This window comes from Lampris incognitus, chromosome 11 (genome assembly GCF_029633865.1).
Source record: "Lampris incognitus isolate fLamInc1 chromosome 11, fLamInc1.hap2, whole genome shotgun sequence".
Classification (NCBI taxonomy): Eukaryota; Metazoa; Chordata; class Actinopteri; order Lampriformes; family Lampridae; genus Lampris; species Lampris incognitus.
Genome location: NC_079221.1, coordinates 9,703,785 through 9,726,991, shown reverse-complemented (window position 1 = coordinate 9,726,991; position 23,207 = coordinate 9,703,785). Strand labels below are relative to the sequence as shown.

Sequence of the window (23,207 nt, the reverse complement as noted above, 5' to 3'; positions counted from 1 at the left end):
CACTGCCCCTCGGGGAATACCGGTGCCATGAAGGCGTGGACCTGGTCTGCAGTGATGTTTAGGTGGGTGGTACATGTCAAAGTAACGTCCACATGAATGCCAGGACCCAAGGTTTCCCAGCAGAACATTGCCCAGAGCATCACGCTGCCTCCACCGCCTCGCCTTCTTCCCATAGTGCATCCTGGTGCCATCTCTTCCCCTGGTAAACGATGCACACGCCCCAGGCCGTCCACATGATGTGGTTCATCAGGCCAGGCCTCCTCCTTCCACTGCTCCATGGTCCAGTTCTGACGCTCACGTGCCCATTGTAGGAGCTTTCGATGGTGGACAGGAGTCATCATGGGCACTCTGACCAGTCTGCGGCCGTGTGTCCTAGGAACCTGTCTGTCATAGCCAGCATTGACCTGCCGTTTTGGAGGTGCTCTGACCCAGTCGTGTAGCCATCACAACGTGGCCCTTCTCAGAGTCGCTCAGATCCTTACGCTTGCCCGTTTTTCCTGCTTCCGACGCATCAACTTCAAGACCTGACTGCTCACCTGCTGCCTGATATATCCCACCCCTCACAGGCGGCGTCATAACGAGACAGCGTTAGTCACTTACCTGTCAGTGGGTTTAATGTTTCGGCTGATCAGTGTATGCATCCACCCATTCATCCATCCATCTATTCATCCATCCATCCATTATCTTGGTCAGCACCGCGAGGGTGCTGGAACCTACCCCTGCATGCACTGGGCACAAGGCAGGATCAACCCCTGGACAAGACACCTGTCCATCACCTATGACACAACACAGCCAAACAGAGTGCAGCACAATAGTTTCCCGGCAAAACGGACAACACAAACACAAAGGCCACACTGCAGTGAGGAGCCACACTGCAGGGAGGAGCCACACTGCAGTGAGGAGCCACACTGCAGGAAGGAACCACACTGCTGGAAGGAGCCACACTGTAGTGAGGAGCCACACTGTAGTGAGGAGCCACACTGCAGGAAGGAACCACACTGCTGGAAGGAGCCACACTGCAGTGAGGAGCCACACTGCAGGAAGGAACCACACTGCAGGGAGGAGCCACACTGCAGTGAGGAGCCACATTGCAGGAAGGAGCCACACTGCAGTGAGGAGCCACACTGCAGGAAGGAGCCACACTGTAGTGAGGAGCCACACTGTAGTGAGGAGCCACACTGCAGTGAGGAGCCACACTGCATGGAGGAGCCACACTGTAGTGAGGAGCCACACTGCAGTGAGCAGCCACACTGCAGGGAGGAGCCACACTGCAGGAAGGAGTCACACTGCAGGAAGGAGCCACATTGCAGGGAGGAGCCACACTGCAGGGAGGAGCCACACTGCAGTGAGGAGCCACATTGCAGGAAGGAGCCACACTGCAGTGAGGAGCCACATTGCAGGGAGGAGCCACACTGCAGGGAGGAGCCACACTGCAGGAAGGAGCCACACTGCAGTGAGGAGCCACATTGCAGGAAGGAGCCACACTGCAGTGAGGAGCCACATTGCAGGGAGGAGCCACACTGCAGGGAGGGGCCACACTGCAGTGAGGGGCCACACTGCTGGAAGGAACCACACTGCAGGAAGGAGCCACACTGCGGTGAGGAGCCACACTGCAGGGAGGAGCCACACTGCAGGGAGGAACCACACCGCAGGGAGGAGCCACACTGCAGGAGGGAATTTGTTTGTTTGTTTTTTTGCTGTTGTGCCTTCACGTTGGAATGGTGATGGCAGGAACAGCTCCGCTGGATATTCGTAGTGAATTAATGATGAACTATCAGCATTTAACTCACGAGCCCCCCCCCTTTTCTCCCTAATTGTACCCGGACAATTACCCCACTCTTCTGAGCCGCCCCTGTCGCTGCTCCACCCTCTCCGCCGATCCGGGGAGGGCTGCAGACTACCACATGCCTCCTCCGAATGTGGAGTCACCAGCCGCTTCTTTTCACCTGACAGTGAGGAGTTTCACCAGGGGGAGGATCACGCTATTCCCCCCAGCCCCCCCGACCGACCAGAGGAGGCGCTAGTGCAGGGACCAGGACACATACCCCCATCCGGCTTCCCACCCGCAGACACGTGATTTTTTTCGTACCCGTTTTCCGGGAACTCTGCCTCTGATTGGCTAGTACTCGTTGCCTCTGTTGATGAGGTTGGTTAAGGTTAGTGTTGGGGTGGGGTTAGGGATAGGGTTAGCCAATCAGAGATAGAGTAGGGGCGGGTCTTCCCGGAATCCAGGTGAACGCTCTCTCAACGAGTACTAGCCAATCAGAGGCAGAGTTCCCGGAAAACGGGTACGAAAAAAATCACGCCCTGCAGACACGGCCAATAGTGTCTGTAGGGACCAAGCCGGAGGTAACACGGGGATTCGGACCGGCGAGCCCCGTGCTGGCAACAGAATAGACCACAACGCCACCCAGACGCCCGAGTTTTTAATTCAAGGCCACATGAACAACACGAATTATTGTGTGGAAAACACAAGAGAAATACACATAGCACAAAAAAAAAATGTTTTTTGCCAAAAAATAATGTAATTATTGCCTGACTGCTGGAGTGTCTCCATCCTCTGCAAACACACACACACACACACACACACACACACACACACACACACACACACACACACACACACACACATGCCTTAGTGCAAACTGCACGCTGCCTCCTAAAGTGGGCCTGAGGGAATGAGTGATGGCGGACCCAGGAAAAAAAGAAACGAGAGAACGGAGAAAGAGGCTGCGTGGCAAAGGTGATCACCACTCACCGCCTGTGGCAGACAGAGAGGATGGGGGTCAGGTGTAGGAGTGTGATTCAGGGCTTATTGGTCTAGCATCAGGGGGCAGTTTGGGGCAAATTCCCCTCCCCCCTCCCCTTGGTCTCTTCCCTCCCCCAGCTAGCCCTCGGTGTGTAATGGCGGACCTCTCAACCTGGGCTAAACGACAGCGTGACCCGACGGCCACTTTTAGCGGCGAGCATGAATCAGAGGCGGCCCTCCTACAGAGGCGGCCCTCCTACAGAGGCGGCTTCGGCTGTAAAGCTGTGGACAACGCTGGGGGGGGAGGGGCAGGGGGCCGGGGGGGCAGTAACAATGTCCCTGTGTGTTACCATCCGGAGAAAAGGGACATTTGGTAAGAGAGACACACACCCTGGGCTTGTCCCCGTGTGTAGCACACCGCGTGTTTGTGCCGCGGGGCCGTTCGGGTCTGTGCGCTACGCGGACCGGCTGAGGTGGGCCGGGCGCTCCGGGACCGGGACGGAATGTGACGCGTCTGTGCTCGGTAACAGCATTATGGTCAAGTTATGTGGCGAGGCCGCGGGACAAAAGTGGCCACAGGCTTTAATTAGATTTTGTCTTGTGATCCCGACGCCCTCCCATTACTGCAGCGTCCCCTGCACTCCCCCGAACACATGCCAGGTGTCTGCGGCGCTGCACAGACCACAGCCCAGACCACAACACAGAACACAGCACAGCACAGCACAACACAACACAGCACAGCACAGCACAGCACAGCACAGCACAGCACAACACAGCACAGCACGGACCTTACCGTCCGTCCGTGCAACGCTGAGCGCGCACGTGGGTGTGAGAGTGTGTGTGTGTGTGTGTGAGAGACTGTGTGTGAGAGAGAGTGTGTGTGTGAGTGAGAGAGAGCGTGTGTGTGACTGTGTGTGTGTGTGAGAGAGAATATGTGTGTGTGTGTGTGAGAGAGAGTGTGTGTGTGAGTGAGAGAGAGCGTGTGTGTGTGACTGTGTGTGTGTGTGTGTGAGAGAATATGTGTGTGTGTGACAGTGTGTGTGTGTGTGTGTGTGTGTGTGTGTGTCCACGCCCTCAGGCCCATTGTCCTCTTCCCCGTGTCCTGTCTAAAGAGAAATGAGCAAAAAAACAAAACCCAAAACAAAACAAAAGTTTATTGATTTTTCTAAACTTCCTGCTCGTTAACCTTGCACGCGCGCTCCTAGATACTTCACCCAATACCGCCAACACTTTCCGCCCATGTGCTCTCCCCCCTCTCTCCAGAGTTTAACAAAGACACAAAAGCTCCACCCAACCGCTTAACTTGACCCCCCCCACCCCCTCCCAACATCCCGTCTCCCCGAGTCGGGGTCCTCGGGCTAAACACCTGGGCGCACATTAGTCACTTCCTGCTGGAGCGGAGGGGTCTACAGTGACGCGTGCTTGATGTGTAATCCTCAGACGGACTGCCGCGTGCTGCGCCGACGCCCCTCCAGGAACCGAGGAGACGCTCCTTCGGTGTGCCGCCGCGTGGGGAGCAGCTCGTGAGACGGGCCACGCACGCGCGTTTCACACCTGCCTTGACCTGAACGAGGAACAGGAACCACCGCACGTGAAATACCTCGCAGCACACCGGCTCCTCCCGAGGACTGCAAGCCTCACTGGTAGACCGCATCAGGGCCTTGGGAGGACCACCGTGTCTCCGTTGTGTGTGTGTGTGTACAGACTGGACTCTTGTCTGTCCCCCCGATTTGCATGAACATCTATTTTACTGTTGGTGAAAAACACCCAGACAGCATCCGGGTGTGGGCCACTTCAGGCAGTGATGTGGCTCTGATGGCCTTCTCTGGCCCTGACCAAATGGATGTGAGCCTGAAGTGGCCCACACGTAGCAAATATGGCCCCAAATATGCCAAATCAGATGTGGGCCTTTTTTGGCAAAGATGTGGTGCTCTGAGCAGCATGTGATCTGGATGTGACCCTGAAGTGGCCCGTGTGGTAAACGGTGAATATGGCCCAAATATCACAAAACACATACGGGCCACCTTTGGCAAATATGTGGCACATGCGGCATTGCTACGGTTTGGTTCTGGCCCAGATCTGGCAAACAGGAGCGGGCCGCCCAGGTGCCATCATTCCACGCGGCATGTGGGCCGTATCAAAGTGTCGGGTGTGGGGTGGGTCCGGGCCACAGCAGTTTTGCTGTCTGTGTATTAAACTAAACACCCCCTTCAACGTATCAGCATCTCGTTGTTTTCACCCTCGGGCCTTTTGGCTGTTCTCATTCGGTCCGGCTCATCTTCCAGATGTTCTCTACCTGAGCACCGGAAATTAGCCTCAACACCTGCTCGCTTCGCCTTCTCTCGCTGTTCAGACCTCATGTTGCATCACCTCCCTGTGCCTCATCCCAGAATAGTGGCACCCACACCGCGATAAGCCCGGATGTGTGTGTGCGTGTGTGCGTGCGTGTCTTCCTGCTACTTTTCACGGTGTTAGGCCTCAGAGACAACCTGAGACAACCTGATTAGACTTGAGAGGAGGTGGCAGTCGTAACCCCCGACTGTTACCTCAAACAACCCAGAAACAGGATATATTACTCCCACACCAGACTTCTGGCATTGGCAAACACACACCTCTATACACACACCGCTGCACACAGCCCCCCCCCCACACACACACACACCACAAAAACAGACTGGCATCGACACAATTGGGCTTTATTGCTGTACAGGTACTTATAAAACATTGGGAACATTATAATTATGAAACAACACATAAAATCTTTTTCTTTTCACAAACACATGTATGCAGGTAAAATAGTCTGTATGCATGTACAAAAAACAAAACAAAACAAAAACCATGAAAGGCAGCGAGATACACATTTCGTAGGTGCCAAAATATGCAGCGTCTCACCGCTATATATATAAATGGACTGGGAACGTTAAAATGCCCGTTCTACACCGGCCGCGGCGCCAGAGAGCTGATGGGGGGGGGGGAGATGGGGGGGGTTGGATTCCTGACTGAAGGAGATGAACGGCAGTTAGTTTGCAGGAGTCGGGTACTACTCACAGCCCACTGAGGCTTGCTCAAGGAGACGTTAGCACGAGGAGGTGCATGAACATGCGAGGGCATGTCCAATCAATGTTAATCTCTATTAACAGATTTTATATATATATATATATATATATATATATATATATATATATATCTGTAGGCACGAGATTTGGGTAACAGAAGCCTTCTGGTTCCTGTTTTAGCCCGAGTTACTATTGACCAATCAGGTTTGAGTAGGCGGTGCTTCCTACAGGAAACCGCTTTGGCGGCTTGTCGTTACCGGTCCGTGTGGGGAGCGCAAGAGGCGCAACGCTTTGGCCGAAACGCCGCCCGGACCGGAAACGCCCACAAAAAGTGTCGGCGTTTACGTGTGGTGACGGAGAAACGTCGCCCTCTCAACGCCCAACTCCGTTCTCGTGTCTCAAGTTGCTAACCGGACTGTAAACAATGACGGGCGCACGGAAGCGGAAGTCTTCACAGGAAACGAGAGCGAGTAGACGCGGTTTCGCGCATGCGTAAAACAAATCGTGTTTCCGTCACGGGTCGGGGAGCGGCCAGCAGCTACACAGGAAGCGGCGGAAACATCGGCCGTTGTCGTCGGAGGCTAAATCGTGTGATGGCGGTGAAAGGCGGATGTGGATGGATGACAGTCGTGCGGAGGGGCGGTGGGTGACGGCAGTGAGTCACAGTGCAGCGGGGGGGGGGGGGGGCTTCACATCAGAAAAGCCTTCTTTTACATCTTTTGTGCATAAGCGGTTTATAAAGGGCCGGCTCCACACAAATGGTCATGCAGGGTTAAAAAAAAGCACCAACAACCTCCTTAAACATCTCCACAGAGCCCGACGCTTTCACACGTTCATGTCTGGTGACAAACGAGTGAGAAACAGCAAACAAGAGCAACACACGGCCACCAGATTCCCGTTTCAGAGAGAGAGAGAGAGAGAGAGAGAGAGAGAGAGAGAGATGGATGAAATGGGAATAAACCGTCAATACCTTGATGGTGGTTGAACTTCCTGGTGGAACATAGAGTGACAGATCTGTCCAGAGCAGCTCCACGCTGCAGCAGCAGCAGCGGCCTCCATGCTGTCCAGCTCATAACACAAGATATAGTTCACCGAGCAAATCAGCCGCTCATCACAAATGCTGCGTTGTCATTACCTAGTTAAAAAAAAAGAAGTCAGCAAACAGCAAACGTAACCCCCACAGCATCATGTCTGTGGACAACAGTCGGGGTAAGCAGTCGGGTGCTTGTTTTTCCGGATGTGGGTGGAGGATCCAGTGATGAGCTAGCTACATTGGGTCCCCACTGATGTGTCAGTCAGAAATCTTCTTGTTGACATTGGTTATCTATACATTCGCACAGTAACTCATGCGGTTAGTCCCATACATTCTGGGGCTGATCCACTGTGCCGCGCATCTTACCGGTCCCCCCTCCTCGCTCCTGGTGACCTTTGCTCTGCTCCGCGGCGGCACCAGCAGCCAAGGTCGATGCTGTGATGATGCTGCTAATTCCTAATGCCGGATCAATCAGACACATAGCGGGTGATCAGTAGGAATGAGAAATCAATCAGAGCTATTGATACTCTGCGGCTCTTACAATCCGGGCCGATCTTGAGATCTCTAAGCCGCTTGTCAAGACACACCCAGCCCATTACCCGAGTCAACATGACATCATATATCAAAGCTGTGCAATAAAACACCCGCAACCCTTTCCGTACACCACGGACGCGTCTGCCTGGCATCACTGGAATATCGCGACGGCAGATGGAGATATGGGGATCAAACCATGTTAAATAGAGTACAGACATTAATAGACAATCGTTCTGCAAAAAAAGAAAGAAAAAAGATATTCACATTATAAAATAAAACTCTTCTTTGTGCCTCAATCATTGCATCAAACCCAAGACATTCGTAGAATCTCTTTTTTGTGTTGTTTCGCCATCATACACACTATCTACACTCTTCTCTTCATAGTTCAGTCTCTGTGCTATTTCCCTCATGGCAGAAGTTAAAACATACGATGCTGGTCACTATTTACAGGGCGGTAACCGTGGAGACTCCCGCAGAACCGATCTCGTCCAACGGGAGGTGGGGGTGGGGGGTGGGTGAGGCGGTTGGCGGCGGGCAAAAGGGGCAAGTCTGGGGGAAAGCGGGGGTTGTGAATTAGTGTCTGTCGGAGGACACACACAGGTGGCGGTGGAAGCTGTATAACGATATCCGAGTTCTGTGAGTTTGGGGGTCCTCCTGAGCTCTGCACCGTCTCCTGTAAAATGAAATAAAATAGCCCATGTGGGACGGCTCACTGGACACACACGCCACCGTTTCGGTATCGAGAAGACACAACGAGAGCCGTGTCCGTATTTTTAAAGTGAAACGTTTTTCTTCACTGAGATGAACTTCTGTCTGGTCCGGAAAGAGCTCGCTGGAGTTCCGCTGCATCACAGGAACAGTTGTGATTTGGTCATCGGTTTGTAGAGATGGAAACTAACGCACGCTACAAAACATCCAAACAAGTTATATTTCGCCGTGTCTCTCGAACCTGTGTAATTTTGGCACAGTGTCATCGTGAAGGGAAGTGCATTTGCCCAGAATGGGGGCTTGTCCATGATGTGTCTTTGTGCTAAACCGAAAGGCTGGTGGTCACCAACTTGCGGGGGTTGAAGAAGTGCACCATGGGATACCCAAGGCTCGGCGTTTTCGGTTTTTACCGATTTTCACCGAAAAATAACCCGATTTTCACCCGGCTTTTATGTGTCCACAGATCCAAAAGTTGTTCCTGCTCGTGTGAGGTCATATGTAACAGTGCCCTCTTGTGGCGAAATTCGGCATGCTGGATGGCTTTGAAAAATAAAAACCCGAAAACGCCGAGCCTTGGGGATACCGCTCAGATCCCCACGACCTCTGATCTCTTGTTACCAAGCTCGTGGCAGCATTCGGGGCCCAGCGGTGGCGGGCCGCGCGCGAGCCGTTTCCCTGATGAGGCCCTGCGACCCAAAGCCACGGCGCTGACACAGACCGGACACGGGGGGGGGGGGGTGTACACAGGCGCTTGTTGACTTGTAAACTTCAGAGAGGTCGCAGAGGCGAGGTGCACGACCACACGTGGGAACATCACAGAACATACTCAGCACCATGGTTGTCTTTTTGTTTGTTTGTTTTTTTGGTGGAACTTGTGTGTATACAATCACACAACATAATGGGCGGGGACAACGGGACACTTCACATTAGATAATCGTGGACAGACTTCGAACTCTGCCCATTAATCCACCAACGACACCGCCACCTCTTCGCCGTCTGCCATCCACTAGTTCGTGGTGGACGCGGGTTGACGGCGTCTCCCCGTGGTGGGTCTGTAACCGCCGGCCGCACGAGACGGGACCCCCGAACAGGTTTTCTAGGGAACGTCCTTCATTGGTTGAGTTGAAGGCGGTGAGGTGGTACATTCAACCCAGGGGACGGGGCTCGTCCTCTTGCAACCGAGGCCCGGTCCCCCGGCGTTCAAAGTTGCTTGGTCCATTTTGAATTTGTTTCCAAAAAAAAAAAAACCCCCAACAACATTACATTTAATTGTGGTGGCGGGGAAAGAGGGAGGAACTTTTTCGCCGGTAAACAAAGAATTTCACAATACAGCCAGCCAGGTCGGATGGATCCTCCCCCCCTCCCCCCTCCTCACGGAGAGGCCTTCCTGTTGGTCCAGAGCAGCGAGGGGGGCGGGGGCGGGGACTGAGGCGGGCGGAGCTTCCAGTCGCCCTGCCCCTCACACTGCGCTCGCCGCCACCGCAGCAGCTCTCCCAAGGCGGTGCCGTCATCCCTGCCGTAGGTACGCCACCGCTGGGTCACCTGCAGTACAGACGGAGGAGAAGGTGGAGGAGAGGAGCAGAAAACGGAGATTAGACTCTGGATAGTTTTTCCCATTCAGGTTGCTCACTTAAAATAAAAAAAATGTAAAAAATCAATGACACCAGAGCAAGACAGCAGGCAGCAGAGAGCTGAAATGACCAGGATGTGACTGGAAGAGATGGAGCAAAGGGTGTGGAAGATGAAGCGGGGGTGGTCAGGGGGCATATAATAATGAAAATAAAATAACAGGTCAATGTGATTTCATAGCGGTGCGACGATAAAACCAAATAGATCTGAAATATCCTATTCCGATTATTATCCTGTCTGGACTACACCGGCGGCGGCAGTGGCGGCGGAGAGAGAGGCCATGTTTCTGCCTGATCCATCATCTTGAAAGAAGCAATAATCATTGGTCTGAATTTCTCTCCACTCACCGGGCCGGTTTCTCTCTCCAGAGCGGCTGTAATGGAAGGAGAGGAGATGAATTGGGGAGGGGAGGGGGGGGGGGGCTTGTACTGAGCCGTCCCTGGAGACACGGGGGGGGGGGGGGGACAGCGAGGGAAATCCCTTCTACTGACTGGCAGGTTTAATGACACCTCATTTCCATATCACGTCTCCGGGACCGTCGATGCATCAGCTCCAACGAGGCCGAGGGCAGGAAGTGCGGCGTAGACGAGCTCGTGAATTAGGGAGCAGGCAGCAACAGTTCTCGCGCCGGCGGGGCCGCCTCGCAAACCGACACTCGCCCTCCCCCGTCACACGGACGCGTACGGCGCAGCGGCCGCGCGGGCTCACGCTCACGTGCCTGCGCATGTCAGTCTAGCTGGGGGGGAGGGGGGGGGGGCGTCATCAGTCATCAGCCAGTCAATACCCAGCGAATCAATCAGACAGGAATTCCAATCTCGCTCGGTCAGTAATGCCGGTGATGGGTCTGAGCCCTGGTGATCCATACCAGATTAGAAGCTGGAGGGATAACCGGCGGGGTCTCGGAGGGATGCTGGGAGAAACAAAGGACGCCCTCCTCCATGCTCAGAGACGGGGTTCGAGTGTCGCCACATTAAAACTGGATGCAGGCTCGGTGGCAGAAAGTTCTATAATTTCTGTTGTTTTTTTTGTTTTTTTTTAATGGCCGCTCTCTGCGACAACTTTTTGGTGCAAATTTCCAAACATAAATGTTAATATAAACCCCCGTAAATCCTCTGCAAACACTGACACACACACACACACAGACACACACACGCCCACACACACACTGGTGGTGGAGCTGGTGGCGTTTCCCCCCCGTTTTTCTCTGCAGGAGCTGGAGGGGCACTCTAAATAAAACCAGCGGGACTCAACGCCGCAACATTTTCCCTGTGTGTTGCCAAGCGTACGGTACCGTCAGTGATGCATTCCAGTAATCCAGGCCACACACTCGCTGCCTCACACACACACACACACACACACACACACACACACATACATATGCGGATTGATCGGGGGTACGTGCACAACGTCCGGCGAGCTGATCCATAATTTACGAGCGGGCCGGTCTCCGCACTGACGCCAGCCAGGAACACCGGCTACTGGAGCAGCAGACATGCAGGGACACCGTGTGCCTCTACACACATGCAGTCTACCATGCACGCACACACGTGCACACACACACACACACAGTGAAGAACTAGCAGATACACCACCGCCAGGACACTTGAACATCTCACACTTTTCTGAGAACAGCTCGACACTGGCAAATACTTCCCCTGCCCGTGTGTAGTGGAGTAGTACACTATAAATAACACACCTACTCCTGCAGTAACCATACGATTTAAGGCCCATCACACTTTCGAGCAGTGACCAGCCCCCCCCCCCCCTTTTCTTTCCCCAATTGTATCCGGCCAATTACCCCAGTCTTCCGAGCCATCCCCGGTCGCTGCTCCACCCCCCTCTGCCGACCCGGGGAGGGCTGCAGACCACCACATGCCTTCTCCGATACACGTGGAGTTGCCAGCCGCTTCTTTTCACCCGACAGTGAGGAGTTTCGCCAGGGGGATGTAGCGCGTGGGAGGATCCCGCTATTCCCCCCCCCTAGCAGAGGAGGCGCTAGTGCGGCTACCAGGACACATACCCACATCCGGCTTCCCACCCGCAGACACAGCCAATGTGTCTGTAGGGACACCCGACCAAGCCGGAGGTAACATGGGGATTCAAACTGGTGATCCCCGTGCCGGTAGGCGACGGACTAGACCGCTACGCTACCCGGACACCCTCAGAACATGATTTATTTGAGCTATACCCCCCCGGCATTATAATTCTCTCTCTTTCAGAAAGAGCTAGATGAAAGCAGAATCACAAACGCAGGTGGAGTGTGATGCCGGGTGGTCTCCATCTGGTGCACAGAGAAGCCCTCTCTCGCTCAGCACCAGCATCTCTGACTCTGGACTACGATGATGTCACTTATCGTCTCCTTCCGCTGTCTTCAGTCAGCCGGCGCCGGTGATGAAATTGAAAGTGGCTTCTTGCCTTAGCAATTCAAATGAGAAACATCAACCACTTTAACTGACACACATGTACGACAAGCGCGCCTTCCTCAGAACAAATACGAGGTATTTACATGTGCGCACACATGCAAAAACACACAGGCGTGCACAAACACACACACACAAAGGCAATAACTGTGAGTCTTAAATGCCTCCTCCCCAGAGGAACACCTACGCCAGCATCAATACGTTAATAGCATGCTAATGGTATGCTAATGCCATGCTAATCTAGGATGACTAGTGGTCATTCCAACCTGTCACTCAAAGTCTAGAGGTGACCTGACGGTGGCCCCCGGCCTCGCTGTCCCCACAAAACACAGATGTAACAGATGTGCACCACACACTACCAACCAACAACATGAAACGCACACACACGATCCTCCCCCTTACACAAACAGTTTAACAAACGCCAGACAACATTGTGTTCCCCTGCCGGATCTTTCCAGCAGCATGGCTGCATCACATTCCTGGCTCATGATAACTTGGGTCATGATAACCTGGGTAATGATAACTTGGGTAATGATAACCTGGGTAATGATAACTCAGGTAATGATAACCTGGGTAATGATAACTTGGGTAATGATAACCTGGGTAATGATAACTCAGGTAATGATAACTCAGGTAATGATAACCTGGGTAATGATAACTTGGGCCATGATAACCTGGGTAATGATAACTCGGGTCATGATAACTTGGGTAATGATAACTCAGGTAATGATAACTCAGGTAATGATAACCTGGGTAATGATAACTTGGGCCATGATAACTTGGGTAATGATAACTTGGGCCATGATAACTTGGGTAATGATAACCTGGGTAATGATAACCTGGGTAATGATAACTTGGGTAATGATAACTTGGGTAATGATAACCTGGGTAATGATAACTTGGGCCATGATAACTTGGGTAATGATAACTCGGGTAATGATAACTCGGGTAATGATAACCTGGGTAATGATAACTCAGGTAATGACAACTTGGGTAATGATAACTCGAGTCATGATAACTTGGGAAATGATAACTTGGGTAATTATAACTCGGGTAATTATAACTTGGGTCATGATAACATGGGTAATGATAACTTGGGAAATGATAACTGGGGTAATGATAACTTGGGTAATGATAACCCGGGTAATGATAACTTGGGTAATTATAACTTGGGTAATTATAACTCGGGTAATGATAACCTGGGTAATTATAACTTGGGAAATGATAACTTGGGTAATGATAACTCGGGTAATGACAACTTGGGTAATGATAACTCGAGTCATGATAACTTGGGTAATGATAACTTGGGTAATTATAACTCGGGTCATGATAACCTGGGTAATGATAACTTGGGAAATGATAACTGGGGTAATGATAACCCGGGTAATGATAACTTGGGTAATGATAACCCGGGTAATGATAACTTGAGTAATGATAACTTGGGAAATGATAACTGGGGTAATGATAACTTGGGTAATGACAACTTAAGTGCAGTAAATCTTCCTTCGTGCAGCGTGCCCTCCTCGGTAATCGAGACGCACGATCTCCATCTCATTTACACAAATTCCGAGTCAGAGAAAAAGGAAGAAAGGAAGAACCCCCCCCCCCCCCCCCAAATCAACGACTGTCCGGGGTCATCTTCAAAGCTGCTGGAACAGAGCGGGCCCTGAGCAGCATGTGTTTCATATCTAAACCCACCCGGGCCCGGTCCACCGCTAATCCCATAAACGTACCTAAGGGCACAAGCTCAAAAGGAGGAGGAAGAGGCTCTAAACATTACAGAGGAAAGTAACAGACAGAGGTTGTAGGGAATATACGTATGCCCCCGCGCACTCACACATACACACACACACGCTTAATCAAACACACACACAGAAATACACAAACACACAGAGAACCACAATAACCAGTTGAGTAGACACATGGATGGGAGGGGAAACAGAAAGGAGGGAGAGAAAGACCGACCGGAAGAGAGAGAGAGACAGATGGAGAGACAGATATCTTTCATCTGTATATATATATATATATATATATATATATATATATATATAAAGGAGAGAGATAGATGAAAGAGAGAGAGCGATATGAAGGAGCGAGAGATGGAGAGATGAAAGAGAGAGATGGAGAGAGATGAAAGACATATGAAGGAGAGAGATGGAGAGAGACAGATCAATGTATATGAATATATTTATATATATACAGTGCATCCGGTAAGTATTCACACCCCTTCACTTTCCCCACATTTTGTTATGTTACAGCCTTATTCCAAAATGGATTAAATTCCTTTTTTTTTCTCATCAATCTACACACAATACCCCATAATGACAAAGTGAAAAAGGTTTTGTAGAAATTTTTGCCCAATTATTAAAAATAATAAACTGAAATATTGCATGTACATAAGTATTCACACCCTTTAGTCAGTACTTGGTTGAGGCACCCTTGGCAGCGATTACAGCCTCAAGTCTTCTTGGGTATGAAGCTACAAGCTTGGCACACCTATATTTGGGGTATTTCTCCCATTCTTCTCTGCAGATCCTCTCGAGCTCTGTAAGGTTAGATGGGGAGCATCGCTGCACAGCTATTTTCAGGTCTTTCCAGAGATGTTCAATGAGGTTCAAGTCTGGGCTGTGGCTGGGCCACTCAAGGGCATTCACAGACTTGTCCCGAAGCCACTCCTTCGTTGTCTTGGCTGTGTGCTCAGGGTCGTTGTCGTGTTGAAAGGTAAACCTTCGCCCCATTCTGAGATCCTGAGCGCTCTGGAGCAGGTTTTCATCAAGGATCTCTCTGTACTTTGCTCCATTCATCTTTCCCTCGATCCTGACTAGTCTCCCAGTTCCTGCCGCTGAAAAACATCCCCACAGCATGATACTGCCACCACCATGCTTCACTGTAGGGATGATATTAGCAAGGTGATGAGAGGTGCCTGGTTTCCTCCAGACGTGACGTTTGGCATTCAGGCCAAAGAGTTCAATCTTGGTTTCATCAGACCAGAGAATCTTATTTCTCATGGTCTGAGAGTCCTTTAGGTGCTTTCTGGCAAACTCCAAGCGGGCTGTCATGTGCCTTTTACTGAGCAGAGGCTTCCGTCTGGCCACTCTACCATAAAGGCCTGATTGGTGGAGTGCTGCAGAGATGGTTGTCCTTCTGGAAGGTTCTCCCATCTCCACAGAGGAACCCTGTAGCTCTGTCAGAGTGACCATCGGGTTCTTGGTCACCTCCCTGACCAAGGCCCTTCTCCCCCGATTGCTCAGTTTGGCTTGGCGGCCAGCTCTAGGAAGAGTCCTGGTGGATCCAAACTTCTTCCATTTACGAATGATGGAGACCACTGTGCTCTTTGGGACCTTCAAAGCTGTAGAATTTTTTTGTACCCTTCCCCAGATCTGTGTCTCAATACAATCCTGTCTCGGAGGTCCACAGACAATTCCTTTGACTTCATGGCTTGGTTTCTGCTCTGACATGCACTGTCAACAGTGGGACCTTATATAGACAGGTGTATGCCTTTCCAAATCATGTCTGATCAATTGAATTTACAACAGGTGGACTCCAATCAAGATGTAGAAACATCTCGAGGATGATCAGTGGAAACAGGATGAACCTGAGCTCAATTTTGAGTGTCATAGCAAAGGGTGTGAATACTTATGTACATGCAATATTTCAGTTTTTTATTTTTAATAAATTTGCAAAAAATTCTACAAAACCTTTTTCACTTTGTCTTTATAGGGTATTGTATGCAGATTAATGAGAAAAAAAAGGAATTTAATCCATTTTGGAATAAGGCTGTAACATAACAAAATGTGGAGAAGGTGAAGGGGTGTGAATACTTTCCGGATGCACTGTATATGAAGGTGAGACAGATGAAGGGAGAGAGATATGAAGGAGAGAGAGACAGATGAAGAATATATATATGAAGGTGAGAGATGAAGGGGAGAGAGAGATGGAGAGATGAAGGAGAGAGATGGAGAGAGATGAAAGAGATATGAAGGAGAGAGATGGAGAGAAGAGATAAAAGATGAAGGAGAGAGATGGAGAGATGAAGGAGAGAGATGGAGAGAGTGAGAGATGAAGGAGAAGCAGATGTTGATGATCTGGAATGGCTTCATCAGCTGTTGGGCAGGAAATTCTGGGTGAGATGTGAAGGTTTCAGGAGAAGCTGACGGTGTACTCTCACTTAAACCTCCTCACACTTAACGCTCACTTAAACCTCCTCACACTTAACTCTCACCTAAACCTCACACACTTAACTCTCACGTAAACCTCCTCACACTTAACTCTCACTTAAACCTCCTCACACTTAACTCTCACTTAAACCTCCTCACACTTAACTCTCACCTAAACCTCACACACTTAACTCTCACCTAAACCTCACACACTTAACTCTCATGTAAACCTCCTCACACTTAACTCTCATTTAAACTTCCTCACACTTACCTCTCAGTTAACTCTCACACTTACTCTCACTTAAACCTCCTCACACTTAACTCTCACTTAAACCTCCTCACACTTAACTGTCACTTGAACCTCCTCACACTTAACTCTCACTTAAACCTTCTCACACTTAACTGTCACTTGAACCTCCTCACACTTAACTCTCACTTAAACCTCCTCACACTTAACTGTCACTTGAACCTCCTCACACTTAACTCTCACTTAAACCTTCTCACACTTAATGCTCACTTAAACCTCCTCACACCTACCCCTCACTTAAACCTCCTCACACTTAACGCTCACTTAAACCTCCTCACACCTACCTCTCACTTAAACCTCCCCACACTTAATGCTCACTTAAACCTCCTCACACTTAACTCTTACATTTACTGTTTCCGTTCCTGCGTTCATCTCATCTCATCTCATTTACAGCCTGCTGCTCTTCCACTCAGTGGTTCTACTGCTGTTACATTCATTATTGGACTGTGTAATTAAAGTTTTTTAATCATTGTATTTGTTGTTGTTATCGCTTTTATGCCCCGAGCGTGTGTTTGTTTTTCTCATCCTAGTTCAAGTTGTGTGTGAAGCACAACATGAACGTGGGTTTCTGGAAATTGCTGCATGAATGTATGAATGTAGCTCATCCTGGGCAAGGATGTGGCAAATTTAGAAAACGTGAAATGTGCACATAGCCAAACACACACACACACACGCACACTTACATATACACACAATGTATTTAGCATCCCCTCCCCCACTGTCTGATTAAAATGTCACAGTTTCAGCAGCGCTCCCATGAAGCAGCCCCCCCCCCTCCTGTCTGTCACACAGCAGAGAGGGAGGAAAGTAAACGCAGCGCCATCAAACCAAACAGGGGGAAAGTGCAAACGGCCAGGCCTCTATTCTCCTCATAATGAGTCTGCACTGCTTCTGACTCATGTCTGAGGGAACCGGAACAAGCCCATCCATTCATTCTTCGCTGAGCGATCCACCCCCTCGTCTTCATTCATCCTTCCCTTTTAGTGCCCCCCTTCAGATCTTCTAATCCAGCATCAACCCAGTTCAGGACACTGCTAACTGAACGGCATTGTGGGTCATGCATTTGTTCCCATCTCCTTAATTAACTGAAGGTAACAGAATGAACCATGCAAACAACAACGGAAACAAGAAGACCCGTGTACAAAGTTGTACGAGAAGCCGGTCTTGGCAGGTCATTTGGGTTCATGTTCAGTCTTTAACTCCGGCTTTTTATGAGAGACCCTGTGCATGTTTTTCAAATGACGCAGCAGGTGAGTGAGTTAAGGACCCCGGATGAAAGGAAGGTCTTGTGTAACACCGCGGACGACTACTTACTAGCCCTTGGCTAACGGGTCAGACTCTTTAGTTGACTGGTTAATGTAGTCGCCCGTGGTGCGAGACCTGGGTTCGCCTCCCGGTTGCGGCAGATTCCCGGCTGCCCCCTGAATTCGCTACATTGGTGTCTGATGTGGGATCTGCCCCAGCCGGGGCGCAAGCCCAGGTCTCCTGCACCATGGGCAACTATGTTAACCTGTCAACTGAAGGGTCCAGCCCGTTAGCCAAGGGCTAGCGAGTCTACTCATTTATGCTTGTTACACTCACCCATATGTTGATGGACTTTTGCTATCCTGTGGTCACAACGATCATCTAGTACAGAGATAATTCAGCATGTACTCGGTGCTGGACCACAGTTTTTCAGAGTTGGGTGGATTCTCTTGATCATGGGACAATTGCACAATCATCATACAGTCAAAACTTGCGACATGGAAATAAAAAAAGATCATCTGGAAGAAAAGGATCTGTTAAAGGTTTGTGGAGAGGAATGCAATATGGATCCAGCAACACAAAACCCAAGATGGATGGAAATAAACGGCATCAAAAACTGCAGCTCTCCATCGTTCACTGAACATTCTGCACATGAGTGTGAGGATGCTGCATGTCTGCCTGTAGTTCCCAACATGCAAAAGTGTTCACTTGCATCTGGCCCACTAAGGAATTTCCCATCGATTAAAGGTCCACAGGATGTCCAGGCCAAATCCAGGCTCAATTTGGTTGAAAAGTAGAAGTCTAATAGACATCTGAATCTCTTACCATCCATCCATTATCCAAAGCGCTCATCCTACACAGGGAAGCTGGAGCCTACCCCAGCAGTCATTGGGCAGCAGGCGGGGAGACACCCTGGACAGGCCGCCAGTCTATCACAGTTCACCTGACCTACATGTCTTTGGACTGTGGGAGGAAACCGGAGCACCCGGAGGAAACCCACGCAGACACGTGGAGAACATGCAAACTCAACACAGAGGACAACCTGGGACAACCCCCAAGGTTGGACTATCCCGGGGCTCGAACCCAGGACCTTCTTGCTGTGAGGCGACCGCGCTTACCACTGTGCCGCCACTGCAGAATCTCTTACTTGGAGAGCTAAATAGCCTCTATTAAAACAAATCTACCAAAATATATAGACTTGCATTGTGTATCTCACAATTAAAGTAGTTTAAGCGATATGTAATTTTGTAATAATTGATTAAATAGTTTGGTCTAAAAGTGGGCTGTATTTAGTCTGATATAACAGCTACAGGAGAGCTAATGCATGGCCGCCATGTTGAAAGATTTAATGCTCTGTGGCTGATGTTTGCGTGCATCTACCTGTGCATGCATCATCCAAGGACAGCTTCCGAGGTCATCCTGAGCACAGGCTGGAAATCAGGATGTCCACCATCTACCCAAACATGCGATTAACATTGTCCAAACATGTCTGCCTCGCAGTGTAGCCTGTGATTAAGCCCCCATCTCCACTCCACTTTAAGCCTCTTACACCGGGGTTAACCTCGGGTCGTAACTCCAGGCCACAAACTCTCACTGATCAACTCTTAATGCGCCAAATCCTGCTCCTCCACACGAAGACAACCATTCACTACAGATGTGGAGAATAATCATCGACAACTAAGAAATCAACCTAATCAACGACAGATATTCCCAAAGCACCTCAAAGAAGGCCAGATTAAACTGTGATGTTGGTCCCCCCCCCTTTCCCCCCCCCAATTGTTTCCGACCAATTACCCCACTTTTCCGTGCCGTCCTGATCGCTGCTCCACCCCCTCTGCCGATCCGGGGAGGGCTGCAGACTACCACATGCCTCCTCCCATACATGTGGAGTTGCCAGCTGCTTCTTTTCACCTGACAGTGAGGAGTTTCACCAGGGGGGACGTAACGCGTGGGAGGATCACGCTATTCCCCCAGTTGCCCCTCCCCCACGAACAGGCGCCCCAACTGACCAGAGGAGGCGCTAGTGCAGCGACCAAGACACATACCCACATCCGACTTCCCCACCCGCAGACACGGCCAATTGTGTCTGTAGGGATGCCCGGCCAAGCCATAGGTAACACGGGAATTTGAACCGGTGATCCCCGTGTTGGTAGGCAACGGAATAGACCGCTACGCCACACGGATGCCCCGGTGATGGTTTCTCTAACACAGAAGATAACGGTTTGTGCAGATATAATATGATGTAGATGTCCGTGTGGAAAGTAACGCTCAACCAAAGAGCTGCAGTTTCTGTTCAAAAAGGAAAAATAAAAACCAGACTGACGGTTTCCCCATGTCACTTATTCTGAGATCAGACATCCTGTATTTATTTCACCAGGGAGCTCATACTATTCTGTTGATATAAAGTGTTGGTAAACAGCTTATCTGATCCCAGAGCAGTGTGTAAGGACAACCTATACACAACACAAATACAGGGGGTAAAGTGAGGAGGATGTGCTGGTACAGCAGTGGTTTTCAAGCTTTTCCTCTCCAGGGACCCACATTCTCAAATAGTTTGTTTATTCTGGGATGCCAGCTGATATTCAGGCTAATGTGTAGACTGATTTACCCATTTCTAGGGCAATTATTTTACTAGAATAGAAATATTCATTCAGCAGCTTCTACACTGCAGTGATTTGGGACCACTCTGGTGACATAACCCAGCTTTAAAACAAAAACTGCAATTTTTTAAAGCTACACTATGGAGCAGTGAACACACATTCCAGGACCCCCCCCCCTTTCAATCATCGGTCCCTTCGTCCCAGTCTATGAAAAGCACTGCCAATGAGGGTGGAAAGCAGTGAGGCTTCGCCCACACTCACCGCATCCCTACATGTGAGGGGGGGGCTTCCAGAGACCCCCCCTCTTCCTCCCCTCTCCTCCTGCTTTAGAGGGCAGCCCCCGCACCAAAGGGAGAAAAGTTGAGATGGCCCCTCTGGAAGATAAGACAGGGAAGTGAGAGTATTTTAGGGAGAGCCAACGGGAGATGAGAGAGAGAAAGAGAAAGAGAGAGAGAGAGAGAGAGAGAGAGAGAGAGAGAGAGGGAGGGAGAGGGAGAGAGAGAGAGAGAGAGAGAGAGAGAGAGAGAGAGAGAGAGAGAGAGAAAACCTGCAAAAAGCAGGAAACAACAACTGTGGTTTTGATACTGTATATCCTCCTGGTGGTGCACAACACTATGTATGAAACCTTATGGGAGAAATAGCTGGAAAAAGGGGCTTACGTGTTCTGAGAAGAGCCTTGTAAGACGTTCCTATTATGCCGCTGCCAAGAACGGGCTTGTCAAAGATTGCGAGAATAAATAATCGTGTCTCGAACAGGGTGTACTTACACATTGGCCTTTTATGCTGCACATGGAGACCAATATTAACCATCCACTCGCTCAGCACATCCCAGCCGTCTAGCCAATAAATGCTAAAAGTCATGAGAACATTTTCAAGAAAGGCATCTCTCTGTTTCTCTCTCTCTCTCTCTGTCTTCGTCTATCTCTCCTCTCCGTCTCTACTGGCGCAGGCAGGGAGACTGCATTAGCGGGCCCAGGGTTGAGGGAACACGCCGTACCCTCTCATCTCTGGCAGGAATCTCCTGAGATTGTTGTGCCCTGAGCTGATCTGAAAGTGGAACAAGACGTACTTGCTTATTCCCTGGCTCCACGCACGGCTCCACGCACCCCCCAACGCCGCCACTCACTCTCGCTCGCTAGCAAAATGCAAGACTGATGCAACTGTTGATTATTCTGAATGGGACCCGTTTCTCTGTGTGAGTGGACCGCCTGCCAGCAAAGCATCTGGAATGAGAAGAGTCTTCTCATTCCATCAGAGTAGACACCTTCACATGGTTTGGGATAATTCAATTCCGGACCGTGTCTCCTAGATCCCACCCCGCCCCCTCGCAGAGAGACGAAGAGAAGAAGAGCAGAGGCACAGATCAGTTAAATACGAACGGTCTGAGATCAGATGTGTGAAGATACACGCAGGTGCAAGACTTTGTGATACTGTGCCAAAGGTTATTCTCAGATCTTGCTGTTGTGTCATGAACTGATTGTTCTGCAACCAGTAAAAACTGACGGAGAGACACCACGCCAAGGACATCGTGAGAGATCTTGTTCTGAGCTGCGTGAGACAAGTCGGTTTGTTTCTCAGGAACACAGTTTACCAAGAACGAGGAGAAATGCTGAAATGTCACATTAGTGCAAGACTGAACGTTATGTCTGGAAGAATTATGTGGGATAAAGACCAGATCTTTCCTTTTTTTTTCCAATTTGCTTTTCCTCTGTGGGGTGGCACCCTGGCGTGTCCTGGTTATTAACAACTGGCAGGGCAGAACTGGAAGAGGCACAGTAGGCCGGTTGGTCCTCACGCTGACCTGCATCGAACCTGCATGCATCTCTGCTGCATCTATCCAGTATTATTATTATCATTACTATTCTTAATAAACCGTCATTTCCCGTTGTCAGATTTCACAAGGTCAACCGGCGCTAAGTCTCCACACTCGACCTTGGCCACCAGAGACAGGGACGGAGCTGAGAGGGGGGGAATTACTCACCAGGATGTGTATGCTGCTTGTTTCTACTTGAAACCTGTGTGTGTGTGTGCTCGGCAGAGTTTATACAGGATACCTTTACAGGAAGTGCGGCTGTGAGTAGTTTGCTGTCAAGCTGTTGTGCATTTTCAGATCATCTCTCACAGTAAGGGGTGATTCTGTCCCACTGAATGATTCATAACGCCTTTAAATAATTCACCTTTTCTCATACAGGTGTGTGTGTGTGTGTGTGTGGGTGTGTAAGTGGAATTGATTTTCAAAAGGGTTCCCTTCTGAACAATACTCCCAAGATGGTTTCCCCTTGGTCATGTGACAACAAAAAAACCTGACTGTGTGTGTATGTGTGTGTGTGTCTGTGTTCATGGATCCATGTGTATGTGCGGGATGTAAAATTCAATCCTGTAACCCTAGCCGTGTCCTCCGCATGACAGAAAGCTCACATGACACAGGTGAAAAATTTAGTCCAACGGAGGCCATTTTGTGCAATATTAGCCCTCCTTTTCTCCTTCTACCCTGTGTGTGTGTGTGTGTGTGTGTGATAGAGAGAAAGAGAGAGAGAGCGAGAGCGAGAGAGTGGATGTGTGCCTGCTGGCACCGAGTGTGTGCATAGGTATGTGAGTGTGTGTGAGTGTGTGTGTGGGCGATCTGACATAGGGCACAGACAAGCTGAGCAGGTCAGTTTCACTTTTCACAAAAAAGGAGGGCAGCGCTGAAATGTCAGTGTGTTCACACAGACGATCCTCCCGCTTTATTTTCTCTCTCTCACTCGTTCCTGCAACATTACGTAAGGC

General features: G+C 50.1%; 1 protein-coding gene across 1 annotated transcript in view; it reads right to left on the bottom strand.

The window, feature by feature from the left end:
- Positions 1-9,320: 9,320 nt before the first annotated feature.
- myo16 (myosin XVI) overlaps positions 9,321-23,207 on the bottom strand; it is a 166,004-nt gene continuing 152,117 nt past the window's right edge. Inside the window, exon 34 of the mRNA XM_056289920.1 lies at positions 9,321-9,622. Within this exon, the coding sequence (XP_056145895.1) occupies positions 9,452-9,622 (171 nt within the window). The 3' untranslated portion in view covers positions 9,321-9,451. The remainder of the gene's footprint in view (positions 9,623-23,207) is intronic.